Raw genomic sequence first — 15,023 nt, 5'->3', positions numbered from 1 at the left:
TAACCAAGCACTTCCTTTTTGAGTCATGCAAACCTCAGTAGGTTTATCCCTACCATTCGATGGAAATTGTGTGGTTGTCGTTTATCTGATGCGCTCACCTCAACAGTTCACTGCGGTTAAAGCGCGCTGCAAATGGCCTGGTTATATTTGCATGCTTTCCAGGAGCATCCGTGCCACTTCCCCCTCACAGTCTGGGCGTCTGCAGTGATTCAAACCTGCGCTGACCGAAGGGTCAGGAGAACATATGGAGGAGGCAGCGCTGTAGAAGTAGGTGCAGCTCAGATAGATTCATTTTGCTGGAAGCAGGACATGCTTTTTTAAAACAGAGCCGTATTTGCATTTTAGACTAAATCTCTTCATTTCTGTCTCTCTTCCCAGCATCATCTCCTTTCCTTGCTTGACTGCAGTGAGGTGATCAGATACAAGTGCTCTTGTTTTATACGTACGCTCAGGAATTGACGTGGTGGTTTGTAGCGGGGGGAGGGGGTTCGGCCTGTCTCTATGGCAACAACACAGTTTCTCAGCTCTGTCCGCCCACGTGGTCCCCCCCTACACACACACACATGGTTTCAGGCAGGGCTCTGAATGAGACTCCTGCAGGACTTGAGGGACAGTTGTAGCCTAGATTGGAGTGAGTTTTCTGGCCCGCGCTCTCAACTGCTGCCAGCATCTCTGGTGTTATACAGGCCACTCGTGCTGGGCTGTAGCCCGAGGTGCCGCCGTATCCTACATCCCAAACTGCTCTCCTATTTCCACTGTGCTTGGAATAATTATTCAGCCTGAGAATTGCCAAGTGGTTTTGGGACGCTGTTCAGCCCAGATCCAGATTCGGTTCGTTTTCACTGGTTAATTTGAATCTAAAATCAGGATTGCTGAAGAGGACAATCATTAGATGTGCAATGACATAACTTGACTATGTTACTGAATTACCTGCTAAAAAGAAATCGTAGGAATAAATTCACAAATATTATATTTTTATATAGAATATATAAATTTGTACTATGCACTACCTTTCAAATCGTTTTGGGTCAGTAATGTTTTAATTTTTTTTTTTTTTTTTTTTTTTTATGCTCACAAAGGCTGCCTTTATTTGATCAAAAATACAGTAAAAGCTCATTTTAATATTGTAAATATTATTACAATAATTGTAATTTATTCCTGTGAAGCAAATCTGCAAATAAATAAATAAATCATTTATTTTGGTCATACAGGAAAAATAAAGTAGCTTGAGAAAACCGAATATGCGTTGTAATGCACTACATGGGATGATTTTTTGATTATAATGGAAGTGATAGTTTTCTTCTTATTTTCTAACCTAAAAAAAAAGTACAATATTTTGTATTCCCAAAATCTTTTCTTATATGTTCTTTGGTGTTCTTTGATTGAAAGGCGGGTATTGCCGAAGACTCGCTGAATTAGAAACACCTCAAAGCCCGTCGTTCTGTGCTGTCTGTAGATTACTGTAGTTATCATCATAATACGCACGCTGAACATGTTCGTTGCGACTGGCTTGACGGGAGTTAATCTTTGTTTTTAATGCGCCGTGTCAAGTTAAAATAGTTAGTTTAAAAGAGCATGTCTCAAGAAGATGCAGTTGTCTTTCTTTCCCATCCAATATGAGCCGTTTGTTGTAGTTCTTGAAAAGTGTTTCCCGTTAAAGAGAATATCTCCCTTTGGAGTGGACTTTGAGCTTTGTAACCTTGCTGATCCTTTTTATGCTCAAACAGCAGCTTGCTGTGAAAAAGTTGAAAAAGTGAAAAAGCATAATTTTACCCCTTTAAAAATTGCACTATGGAACATTTTTAACTTCTTTCTTAAGAAGATTTTCGTGACTCCGTTGCCAGGTTTTAGAAATTGCTTAGGAATTGTTCAACTTGAATGGCTTCGGAAGACTTGAAATATAGTTATATGAACTTGTTTTATGAGACTTGTGTGGTGCAGTGAGTGTATTCACTGTCATTGCTGGTATAAGTAAATTTACAAAGCTCATATAGTAGTCAACATTTAAAGTGGATCAAATTTCATGTATAACTTTGATAAAAGGTTTTGATCCACTTCAAATGTTGACTACTTTATTTTAGATGAATTATTCCTGTAAAGAAATGCACAATATTTTGTGTTGGCCAACTGATAAGACACATCAGTTCTCCTCTGACAGATCCGGTTGTCCGGTCGGCAGGTCCTGACTGTGTTTGATTTTGTAAGAGCTGAAGCCGAAGCGTGACCGCAGGCCTGCACCGTACCGGCTGGAGACCATAATAGCTGCCCTCCTATTTCTAGGTCATTTCAAAAAATAGAATAAAGTAGCATTTGAGTTATGAATATGCCTAATGCTGGACGAGGAGGAGGGCTGGCTGTTGCGGAGGAGCTGAATGACTGATTTAAGAGGAGAGGCTGTCTGTCCTCGAACACAAAGCAGAACGAGAGCGAGAGAGGACAGAGAACTGGAAGGGTGGAGTGTATGTTGGGGGCTGTTGTAATCTTGTGACAGGGTCACGAGAAATAAATCAGACGTTTTAAATTATTCTATTTCTTTTGCTCGGCTCGTCTGGGAAGGTTTTGGAGGCGGATGCGTTCGCTGAATGAATTAATGAATGTGTTTATAGTTCGGTCGGAGGAAGCGCCATGTTTAATCTGATGTGAATGAAAACAGCGCTGTGATGGACAGAAGTACAGGCGTTCAGTGTGTTGTAGTGGCCTGAGGTCATGTCTGAACTCGGCACGCGACTAGTGTCCGACAGAAAGCCTGCAATCCTAACCCTGTCTGTCTATCTGTCTGTCTGTCTATCTGTCTGTCTGTCGTCTATCTGTCTGTCTGTCTGCCTGTCTGTCTATCTATATCTATCTGTCTGTCTATCTATCTATCTATCTATCTATCTATCTATCTATCTATCTATCTATCTATCTATCTATCTATCTATCTATCTATCTATCTCTCTGTCTGTCTGTCTGTCTGTCTGTCTGTCTATCTATCTCTGTCTGTCTATCTATCTATCTGTCTGTCTGTCTGTGTCTGTCTGTCTGTCTATCTATCTGTCTGTCTGTCTATCTGTCTGTCTGTCTGCCTGTCTGTCTGTCTATCTATATCTATCTGTCTGTCTGTCTATCTATCTATCTATCTATCTATCTATCTATCTATCTATCTATCTATCTATCTATCTATCTATCTATCTATCTATCTATCTATCTATCTATCTATCTATCTATCTCTCTGTCTGTCTGTCTGTCTGTCTGTCTGTCTATCTATCTCTGTCTGTCTATCTATCTATCTGTCTGTCTGTCTGTGTCTGTCTGTCTGTCTATCTATCTGTCTGTCTGTCTATCTGTCTGTCTGTCTGCCTGTCTGTCTGTCTATCTATATCTATCTGTCTGTCTGTCTATCTATCTATCTATCTATCTATCTATCTATCTATCTATCTATCTATCTATCTATCTATCTATCTATCTCTCTGTCTGTCTGTCTGTCTGTCTATCTGTCTGTCTGTCTATCTATCTCTGTCTGTCTATCTATCTATCTGTCTGTCTGTCTGTCTGTCTATCTATCTATCTGTCTCTCTGTCTGTCTGTCTATCTGTCTGTCTATCTATCAGTCTATTGTTGTATCATTCTGTCAATCGTTGTATCGTTCCGTCTATCGTTGTATCGTTTTGTCAATCGTTGTATCGTTCTGTCAATCATTGTATCGTTCCGTCTATCGTTGTATCGTTCCGTCAATCGTTGTATCGTTCCGTCAATCGTTGTATCGTTCCGTCTATCATTGTATCGTTCCGTCTATCGTTGTATCGTTCTGTCAATCGTTGTATCGTTCTGTCAATCATTCTATCGTTCTGTCTATCGTTGTATCGGTCTGTCAATCATTGTATCGTTCTGTCTATCGTTGTATCGTTCCGTCTATCGTTGTATTGTTCCGTCTATCGTTGTATCGTTCTGTCAATCGTTGTATCGTTCTGTCAATCGTTGTATCGGTCTGTCAATCATTGTATCGTTCTGTCTATCGTTGTATCGTTCCGTCTATCGTTGTATTGTTCCGTCTATCGTTGTATTGTTCCGTCTATCGTTGTATCGTTCTGTCAATCGTTGTATCGGTCTGTCAATCGTTGTATCGTTCTGTCAATCGTTGTATCGTTCTGTCAATCGGTGTATCGTTCCGTCTATCGCTGTATCGTTGTATCGTTCCGTCTCTCGCTGTATCGTTGTATCGTTCCGTCTATCGTTGTATCGTTCCGTCTATCGTTGTATCGTTCAGTCTATCACTGTATCGTTTTGCCTATCGTTGTATCGTTCCATCTATCGTTGTATCGTTCTGTCAATCGTTGTATCGTTCTGTCAATCGTTGTATCGCTCTGTCAATCGTTGTATCGTTCCGTCAATCGTATTGTTCTGTCAATCGTTGTATCGTTCCGTCAATCGTTGTATCGTTCTGTCAATCGTTGGATCGTTCTGTCTATCGTTGTATCGTTCCGTCAATCGTTGTATCGATCGAAGTGAATCCAATCATTCAGAACCATCATGGCGAACAGCGTGCATCTCTCAACTGAAGTAAATAATCTATCTATCGGCTTTGATATATCGGCCCAATTTTCTTATCGGACCGATAACGATAACATCAAAAAAGATCATTTATCGGCCGATATCGATATGTGGTCGATATATCGTGCATCCCTACTATCGTTGTATCGTTCTGTCAATCGTTGTATCGTTCTGCCTATCGTTGTATCGTTCCGTCAATCGTTGGATCGTTCCGTCAATCGTTGTATCGTTCTGTCAATCGTTGTATCGTTCTGTCAATCGTTGTATCGTTCTGTCTATCGTTGTATCGTTCCGTCAATCGTTGGATCGTTCCGTCAATCGTTGTATCGTTCTGTCAATCGTTGGATCGTTCTGTCTATCGTTGTATCGTTCCATCAATCGTTGTATCGATCGAAGTGAATCCAATCATTCAGAACCATCATGGCGAACAGCGTGCATCTCTCAACTGAAGTAAATAATCTATCTATCGGCTTTGATATATCGGCCCAATTTTCTTATCGGACCGATAACGATAACATCAAAAAAGATCATTTATCGGCCGATATCGATATGTGGTCGATATATCGTGCATCCCTACTATCGTTGTATCGTTCTGTCAATCGTTGTATCGTTCTGCCTATCGTTGTATCGTTCCGTCAATCGTTGGATCGTTCCGTCAATCGTTGTATCGTTCTGTCAATCGTTGTATCGTTCTGTCAATCGTTGTATCGTTCTGTCTATCGTTGTATCGTTCCGTCAATCGTTGGATCGTTCCGTCAATCGTTGTATCGTTCTGTCAATCGTTGGATCGTTCTGTCTATCGTTGGATCGTTCTGTCAATCGTTGTATCGTTCCGTCAATCGTATTGTTCTGTCAATCGTTGGATCGTTCTGTCTATCGTTGTATCGTTCTGTCAATCGTTGGATCGTTCTGTCTATCGTTGGATCGTTCTGTCTATCGTTGGATCGTTCTGTCTATCGTTGGATCGTTCTGTCAATCGTTGTATCGTTCTGTCAATCCTTGGATCGTTCTGTCTATCGTTGGATCGTTCTGTCAATCCTTGGATCGTTCCGTCAATCGTATTGTTCTGTCAATCGTTGTATCGTTCTGTCTATCGTTGTATTGTTCTATCAATCGTTGTATCGTTCCGTCAATCGTTGTATCGTTCCGACTATCGTTGTATTGTTCTATCAATCGTTGTATCGTTCCGTCAATCGTTGTATCGTTCTGTCTATCGTTTTATCGTTCTGCCTATCGTTGTATCGTTCTGCCTATCGTTGTATCGACGTTCTGCCTATCGTTGTATCGTTCTGCCTATCGTTGTATCGTTCTGCCTATCGTTGTATCGTTTCGTCAATCGTTGTATCGTTCCGTCAATCGTATTGTTCTGTCAATCGTTGTATCGTTCTGTCTATCGTTGTATCGTTCTGCCTATCGTTTTATCGTTCTGTCAATCGTTGTATCGTTCTGTCTATTGTTTTATCGTTCTGTCAATCGTTGTATCGTTCCGTCAATCGTATTGTTCTGTCAATCGTTGTATCGTTCTGCCTATCGTTGTATCGTTCTGTCAATCGTTGTATCGTTCCGACTATCATTGTATCGTTCTGTCAATTGTTGTATCATTCCTTCAAACTTCAAGGCATTTTAAACCTTTTAAAACAAGGCTTAGTCATCATTGAAATTTTATCTCTACGAACTATGCTTTTCTAATAAATAAAAAAACAGTTCTTTGAAATTCAGATAATTTACATTCACCTTTTATACAATTTTTTTTAAAACAAAATAGCGATTCTGAATCCTTAACAGCCACTTCAGTCTAAATTTAGTTTAAATTCCAAAATTGAATTGAAATTTCAGACATTTTATATTTATTTCTGAATGGAGGTCAACCCTGATCCTCAAAGGGCAACAAGTCCTGGCTTGTTTCGTCTTTTTTTTGTCTGGTGGAGATTTGGAAATATATATTTGAAGAGTCCGTACTTCTAATTCCTCACACAAGTTTGTTTTTTCTAGCTTCTTCATTAATGCAATATAATAATAAAACAATGATTGTGCACATTCAGGAATTACCAACAACAAGAGTGAATGCAATGCTGCAAAATGTACCAGGGTAGAACGGCACATGGTAGAACGGCTTGTAATATTTTACACAGACATTAAAAGTTGTAAGCTTTTGAAAGCTTACAATCTGTAGTTTTCATATTTGGTGATTGATTATATATTACAGAAGAGCCGTGATCTATCAATTTGCAACAGGAATATTTTCATACTCCTAAGGCGTGTTAAGACCTTTATTTTGAAATAGTGATGAACATGAAAATCATGAAAGAATGGTAGAAACTTCATTTTTTTTCATGCCAATAGTTCAAAAGATAACATCCATTAATTTTTTTTTTTAGAAAAAAGGTCTTAAAATGTTTTAAATATAAAGAAAAAAATTCACAATTTGTGATGTGGCAGCGAGCTATAACGCACATGCGTGTTATTTCTATGTGATTATTGAGGTTGAATTAATTTCAAAATATGCCAAACTTCCCTTACTACTTCTGAATAGGATGCCTACTTCATAAATTGTATGAAAATTGTGGAAATTATGGTTCAGATCACTCAAAACACACATGGAAATGGAGGCGCCCTTATATCGGCAGTAATGGAGTCTGGTTGTGCCCTAGTGAAAAAGTTCGGTACTGCGCCCAAACACACTCTCACTGAAAGCTCATTTTTTGAGATATCAACCTTAAATTTGAATCACAACTTGTTCAGAGTTTTCGATTTGATTTTCTTGCAGTTTTAGAATCCACCAGGTTTTGAAAAAATATATTTTATATAAAAAATGAATAATCAAATTTTTACATTTTCATAAACTCAAACTTCTATAACTTTATTTCTGTTTCACTTTCTTAATTTATTTAACTTCTACAAAAATCTGCCAAATGTCTTATTAAAAACAAGACCAATCTTACATCTATATCCCAAACCATTCTTGAATTACAACCATTTAAGTTCGGATTGTGCATTTTTCATGTTTATTCAAAAAAGGGGGCGCGACACTTAAGAGGTTTTAACATTGTCTGCATTTAGTGGCTTGGTGAGATCAGGGTCCAAATGTAAAGACACACAGAATTTCAACCAGCACTAGTACGCATTTCTACTGTGTCCAAAAATCGAGATTCTGACGGACCTTTTTTTTCAGGCAGGTAGTCAACTGATTGACTAAAAAAGTGCCAAAGTTCACATTATACTGCATTATATGACTGTAAGAGCTCATTCACGAGAGATGCCGCACTGAGAGATGCTGATGCGTGTAGTATTTCTCTGACGGAAACTGAATGCACTAAAACAAACAAAGGGAAAGCATTGTTACTATAGCAGCCAAATGACTGGCACTTTGAACCTTGAATGCAGATTATTTTTCCTTTAAAGCACTGCAAATATTTGTTATCAGACTTTCATTCACTTTGTAATAATAGTTCATAGACGTATAGAAGAGTTTGTGTAATAATGCCGGATGTGCGTCTTTTAAAAAGATTTTCTACCTCATTGAAAGCATTGTGAACCTGGGTCCGTTTGGGTTAAAAGGTGTGTACAGAGTTATGGAATGGCCTTCAGTCTTTACCCAATGTGTTGCTTCAGTCTTCATTTAATATCATCGTTGTCTCAGAGAAACAAGTTTGAATTTGAATTTTTCTGTCCTTTAGGTTTGCTGTACAAGACTGGCAGATTTAGAGATAAGAATGAGTCATATACTCATTAGAGATCTATTTAACATCAGACATTTCTAGAAGATTCCCTGCTACCTGAAATGAATCATGGGTCATTAGAGCCAAATCTCATCTATCTTTTGCCCAAATAAGCTTAGGTATTGGTTTTGATGACCATCCTAAAAGCCAGGTATCTCTTTGCATCCCCATATTTGGAAAAGTTTTTTTTTTTTTTTTTTTTTTTTTTTTTTTATCGGGAAAATCCCCTTTTCACATGCGTTCAGCGTCCAGGACATTTCCTGGGTCTGTGAGCAACAAAACCATTGTTTCTGCTTTTGTTCTAAGATGCGATTACATTGTGGCGTGTTGCTCGGCTGAAAGATAAAACAATTAGACCTGACGCATGTTTTGCGGGTTGCACGTGAGTTTTAAATGATGTACAGATACTGTAATTTGATGCAGTTAGATTTGCATCTGTTTAGCATGGGAAGCAAACGCTGTTTGACCTGTTTGATATGAAGCACATTGACTCTCCAGGGATCCAGCCCTGTCATAACATAATCAGCACTGACCCATTAAAAAACAACTCTTCTTTTTGCTTTGGAAAAGACTTCTATGGTCTCTCTCTCTCTCTCTCTCTCTCTCTCTCTCTCTCTCTCTCTCTCTCTCTCTCTCTCTTGGTTAAACCTCGGGTGTTGCTATACTTCAGTTGTCTAATGCATCAAGTCTTAATGTGTTTCCATTTTGGACCTGCTACACAATCAGCGTGTTTAATGGTGATCTCCATTAGCATGAATCCACAGAGAGAAAAGAGAAAAATAGCTTGTGCTTCTTCGAAAAGATCAGTAAGCTTTAATTCTATAGTTGTTTTATTTGGTACTTGTAATATCTGCAGAGAGAAGGTTCAATTTGACCTGTATGTGTGTGAAGTGCAGATTAACTGCACTATTATGTTTGCTTTTATCAAACAACATTTTTGTATTTGTAGGTTTTTTTTAAATACGCCGTCGCCATCGTAGAATTGTCATTTGACTGCGTTTACATTTTTTTTGACACATGCGGCAATCTATGATTTTTAGTTGCCAAATATTACACAAATAGTCTGTGTAATTGTTAATGGCATTGTGCTATTTAATCTAATGGCACCATTTAATTATAATTATATAATTGATTATTTATTTAAATAAATTATATTATATAATTTAATTAAAATACTTGAATACTATTATTAAATTTGAATGTATATTGGGTAGTGGTGCAACGGATCACAAAACTCACGAATCATATTACGGTTTGAATCATATTACATTTTTTTAATTATTTTTGGATCGTCATTTTTCAGACAAGCCAAAAAAAAATTAAAATGGGACAGGGGCAAATGGTACTTTGCTTTCCATTAATTACTTAACACTTTAAGTACTTTGATACCACAGCAAAAACTACTAGCCTAACTAATAAAGTCCAAACATTATTAAAGACAAGTGAACAGTCACAAATACAAGCATAGATAAATACAATATTACGATGTTACTGTATAAATTAAATATATTTTACAGTAATCTTTGTTTTGTTGTTTGATTAACATCAGCAGCAAGTATTTATAGGCTGCTGTCACTTTAAGACCGAGTGCACGGATCCAATATAATGACACACATCTGATTTCTTTCTGAACTGTTTATATACACTTAAGACATAATCGTCTGTGTTTACGAGAATACTTGCCAAGATGGGTATTTTGACATAATTTTGTGTGTATGTGTCCGTTCAAGCGCAAGGAGACACGAAAGAGGAATCGATTCTCTTTGAATGGTTTAAAATTGCTTGAATGTGTAAATTGCCCAGACAAAACACGTGCAAATGATAAACATTTACTCTATAATGGTTAAACTGTGCAATTAATCCGCAAATCACATGCGTGCCGAACCGTGGAGACTGGTCCGTATGGATCAGGAAACAACTACGATCCGTTGCTTCCCTAATATTGGGCTTGACTCTTTTATTGTATAATTTATCAATACAAGCCCCTTCCTCAATGCTATATAAATTCAAGGGGCTTATTAGAAAAAATTCTAAATAATATATTTCAAATATTTTTGCTGTAGTATCCTCTGGTTCATATAAGTTTTTTTCGGCTTTTTTTTTTACTAAAAGTAACAAATATTAGACCAAGAAAATATCAGCTTGTAATATGTTGACCCCGCACAGTAAATGCAGTTATAGTATAAAGTATATTGGCAATGGCTGGAAAAATTGGAGGCGGGGGAAATGTTTGTGAAAACTGCTTGGAAACTGTCATTAGTATTACCTGATGGGTGTAACGATACCCTCATGTCACGATTCGATACATATCACAATACTGAACTCGCGATACTCCAACACATATGTTAAAAGGTTAACAACAAAAAAATTGATTAAAATGCTTTTACATGATATTACATTGTGTAAATGAATAGGCTTGGACGTGGAGCTGGAAACCCAAAGCACAGGACAATAGAGACACCAGAATAACAAAATTCATGATTCTGAAGCCGAAAATACAGAATTATTTAAGACAAATATGCTTGCACTTTTTCACTGGCTAGATATATTTAAAATCATGTAGGACACTTTTTACTGGTAACGTAAGACATTTGGCATTATCAGGACCCACAAATATTCCCCCATTGCATTATTATACATTATATATAGCCGTTTAATGTAGTACTGACACTAAACTCTGAAAACTTGAATTTTTTCAAACAGTAATTTTTGGGTGAACTATCCACGATACATATTGTTGCATTTTTTGTATTACGATATATTGTAACACCCCTACCTGATGGACAATAAAAGTGCGGTAGATTTTGTGTAGTTGAACGCTTCCACCGCAGCTTTAACTGCAGCACCATATTTACATTCCTCAGAGCCTCCACAATTTTTCAAGAACTGAGTATGATTTGGCTTTATTTGTGCAGATATGCTCGTGCCCCTTCGCTGATCGGTTCACTTCCTGCAGCCACAGAGGGGATGAAGGACTTTTCTCATTCTGAAAAGCGGCCATCATCTGAAATCCTCACTCAGCTGAACCGAGAAGCAAAGCAGGAGTGTTATGTAACGAGAGACAGGGAAGGAGAAAGAGCTTTTAATTGTGTGTTAAAGAGAGGAAGTCAGGTCCAGGGGTGACGTTTTGTTTGAGAGGTTTGTTGTTCGAGGTGAGTGGAGACAACAAAGAAACTGCATCTTCTGGTATTGTCAATGTCTCTCAATAGGTTTGTGTTTCTGGCGTTGGAGGTATGTCTGTGGTTTTCCAACCAAAACCTACACAACGTTTTCACCTCTTACTGTGGCTACAGTTTGAACAATGGTGCTTTACACTCTTAAAGGGACAGTTCACCCAAAAATGAAAGTTCTGTCATCATTTACTCGCCCTCAAGCGTTCCAAACCTGTATGAGTTTCTTTCTTCTGCTGAACACAAAGGAAGATATTTTGAGGAATGTTTGTAACCAAACAGTTGTGGGGACACCATTGACTCCCATAGTATAAAAATAAATAAAAAATCAATGGTGCCCCATAACTGTTTGGTTACAAACATTCTTTCTTTGTATTCCAGGACTTATTGTGCACGTTTATTGTGCTCCCTTTTTTTTTTTTTGATGACCACTTGACCACTCTATGATGGTTAAACTTTGCAATTAATCCGCAAATCACATGCGTGCCGAACTGTGGGGACTGGTCCATGTGGATCAGGGATCAACTACGATCCGTTGCTCCCCTAATATTGGACTTGACTGTTATATAATTTGTCAATACAAGCCTCTTCCTCAATGCAGGGGCTCATTAGAAAAAAATCTAAATAATATATTCCAGGACTTATTGTGCTCCCTTTTTTCTCTTTGAATACCCTGTTTCATTTGGAAATGTTGCAGAATTAAAGTGTGTGTCATTCCATGTTGACTTTAATCCCTGTCTGAGTATGTGTGTGTGGGCGAGTTCACATGTGTGACGGAACATACCAACCCTTTTGAAGTTTAGACTGTACACTGGGCTTCACACACATTCAACACTGTTTCGATTTTTATTTATTTTTTAGATTAAAACACATTGCATTAATGAAACCTAGAGGTTCCCAAACTTACAGTAGATGTAAAATACCCCTTGAGATTTTAAGTTAGCATTTCAATAGTTTAACAACATCTACATATATTCTAATGTTGGTTAATGGTGAAATGCAGGTCAGCAAATCAAATATTGTTATGGCTGTATATATATATATATATATATATATATATACACTACCGTTCAAAAGTTTGGGGTCAGTGAGAATTTTTATTTTTATTTTTTTGAGGAAAGAAATCAATACTTTTATTTATCAAGGACAGTAAAGACATTTATAATGTTACAAAAGATTCTATTTCAAACAAATGCTGTTCTTTTGAACTTCCTATTCATCAAAGAATCCTAAAAAAAAACTAAAAAAAACTGTACAACTGACAGACCAACAACTGTTTCAACATTGATAATAATAATAAATGTTTCTTGAGCATCAAATCCTCATATTATACTGATTTGTGAAGGATCAATTGACACTGAAGACACTGACACTGGTGATGCTGAAAATTCAACTTTGATCACAGGAATAAATTACACTTTACTATATATTCACACAGAAAACAGCTGATTTACACTGGAATAATATTTAATACTATAACTGATTTTTGTTGTTTTGTTTTTTTAATCAAATAAGCGCAGCCATGGTTAGCAGAAGAGAATTCTTTTAAAAGTATTTAAAATCGTACCGACCCCAAACTTTTGAACGGTAGTGTATATTAAATACAAATATATACATTAAAGGGGTGGTTAATTATGATTTCACTTTTCTAACTTTAGTTAGTGTGTAATGTTGATGTTTGAGCATAAACAACATCTGCAAAGTTACGACGCTCAAAGTTCAAAGCAAAGGGAGATATTTGCTTTTAAAGAAATTGCTTTTTAAGAACTACAACAAACGGCTGGTAGGAACTACACGAGCTTCCTCCTGGGTTAGTGACATCACCAACCCTAGAATTTACATAAACCCCGCCCCCGAGAACACGATTTATAGATTATCATGACAGAATATGCTATTCAATGACTAAAAGATAACTACATACGCTACATAAATTCATCAACTAACCATTCAGAAATGTTGTTTTTTCTGACTACGGTTTGAACATAAAAGGCTAAAAGTTTTTGAAATTTTCAGTGCATGTCTGTGAGGTAAAAGGACACGAGCTGTTGAAGCTCCGCCCCCTGTGCTGGGAGCAGCAGCTCATTTGCATTTAAAGGGACAGACACTAAAACGGTGCGTTTTTGCTTACCCTCAAAAAGTGACAATTTTAACATGCTATATAAAATATCTGTGGGGTATTTTGAGCTAAAACTTCACATACACACTCTGGGGACATCAAAAACGTATTTTACATCTTGTGAAAACGGCATTACACCACCCCTTTAAAGAACAATTAAATGTGAGTCATGCAGTTATTTTTTTTAAATAGATTCGGATGTTGTTGTAAGGAGCAGCAGCCAACATGGCAAAGGCACATATTTGCTCTCATTGACTCTCTCTTTTTTTTCTCAATTGAACAATGAAGTGTCCTGATGTGCTGCCACGTTGTGACCAAACCATCTGAACGGATGATCATGAATGAAGGATGCTGTACCTGTGGTCTTGATCGAAATAAACCTGACCTCTGACCCTTCTCTCTGCTCTAGGCACGGGTGAGAGCGGCAAGAGTACGTTCATCAAACAGATGCGTATCATCCATGGCACCGGATACACAGACGAGGACAAACGTGGCTTCACCAAGCTGGTGTACCAGAACATCTTCACCTCCATGCAGGCCATGATCCGCGCCACCGAGAACCTGAAAATCGGTTACAAGTACGAGCAGAACAAGGTTAGAATGGTTCATGTTGAGTATTTCAGTTGTCATAAGCAGACCGTTTTAAAGCATTTAAGGCTGAATCTGATGAAAGCATCAAGGTCATGTTTCACACCTAAATCAATTTTTTTGCATTATTCATTTCCTGCCAAATTCTTTATGCAGAATAACATTTCTTGTTTCTTTCATTTGATTTTGGATAAGTTTGTGACCGGTGTCATGGTGTTTTTCTATTTTGGCCCTAAACAGTTTTATTTTCATATCCAGCCATTGGGAAAAAAAAACTTCAGGGTTCATGTGGTAGTATAAGGGTACCTTTACATGACAAGGATGTACTAAAGACGGAAAAGTTTTTCCTTCGCATTTTTCGCATACAGACGACGTTGTTAAACCGATCCCCGTTCAAACAGATCCATGAAAATTATTAAAAACGCTTTACACAGATGGTGTTGTGTAAACGGCCCCTTAGACACAATGTAATGAACATATTGCAATTCTTTTCATTTGACATGATACACCATTTATTACAATTTGATTCAGAATTGTATTATTATTATTTTTTTTACTTTTATTTCAATGGGGCAACTTTTAATTTCCAGAATTGCTGTAGTTTCCAGAGTGTTGCAATTTTCATATAATCAGCAGGTCAAATGTGAAATAATATTCATCTACTGAATTGTTTTAATGAGTCTAAAATGCTCAGAAATAGGCAAATAACAAGGACTTTAAAGGTGAAGTGTGTATTTTATGCTCCACTAGTATCACCAAATGCAATTGCAAAAAGTTTTGTTAAAAATTAAAAACAGCACCATTAACCTTTTTCTTTAAAAAAGATTTTAGGTTCAAATTTATATGTATGTATATGAGGAAGTTTATTTTTTAGCTGCTGTGACTGGTCGCCTTTTGCTT

General features: G+C 37.3%; 1 protein-coding gene across 1 annotated transcript in view; it reads left to right on the top strand.

Annotated features, from left to right (window-relative positions):
* gna11b (guanine nucleotide binding protein (G protein), alpha 11b (Gq class)) overlaps positions 1-15,023 on the top strand; it is a 60,235-nt gene that overhangs the window by 26,672 nt on the left and 18,540 nt on the right. The window contains exon 2 of the mRNA XM_056271647.1: positions 13,945-14,129. Coding sequence (XP_056127622.1) covers positions 13,945-14,129 — 185 coding nt within the window. The remainder of the gene's footprint in view (positions 1-13,944; positions 14,130-15,023) is intronic.

This window comes from Rhinichthys klamathensis, unplaced genomic scaffold (genome assembly GCF_029890125.1).
Source record: "Rhinichthys klamathensis goyatoka isolate OS25496 unplaced genomic scaffold, OSU_Roscu_1.1 h1tg000323l_1, whole genome shotgun sequence".
NCBI lineage: Eukaryota > Metazoa > Chordata > Actinopteri > Cypriniformes > Leuciscidae > Rhinichthys > Rhinichthys klamathensis.
This window is presented reverse-complemented; position numbering and strand designations above follow the sequence as displayed.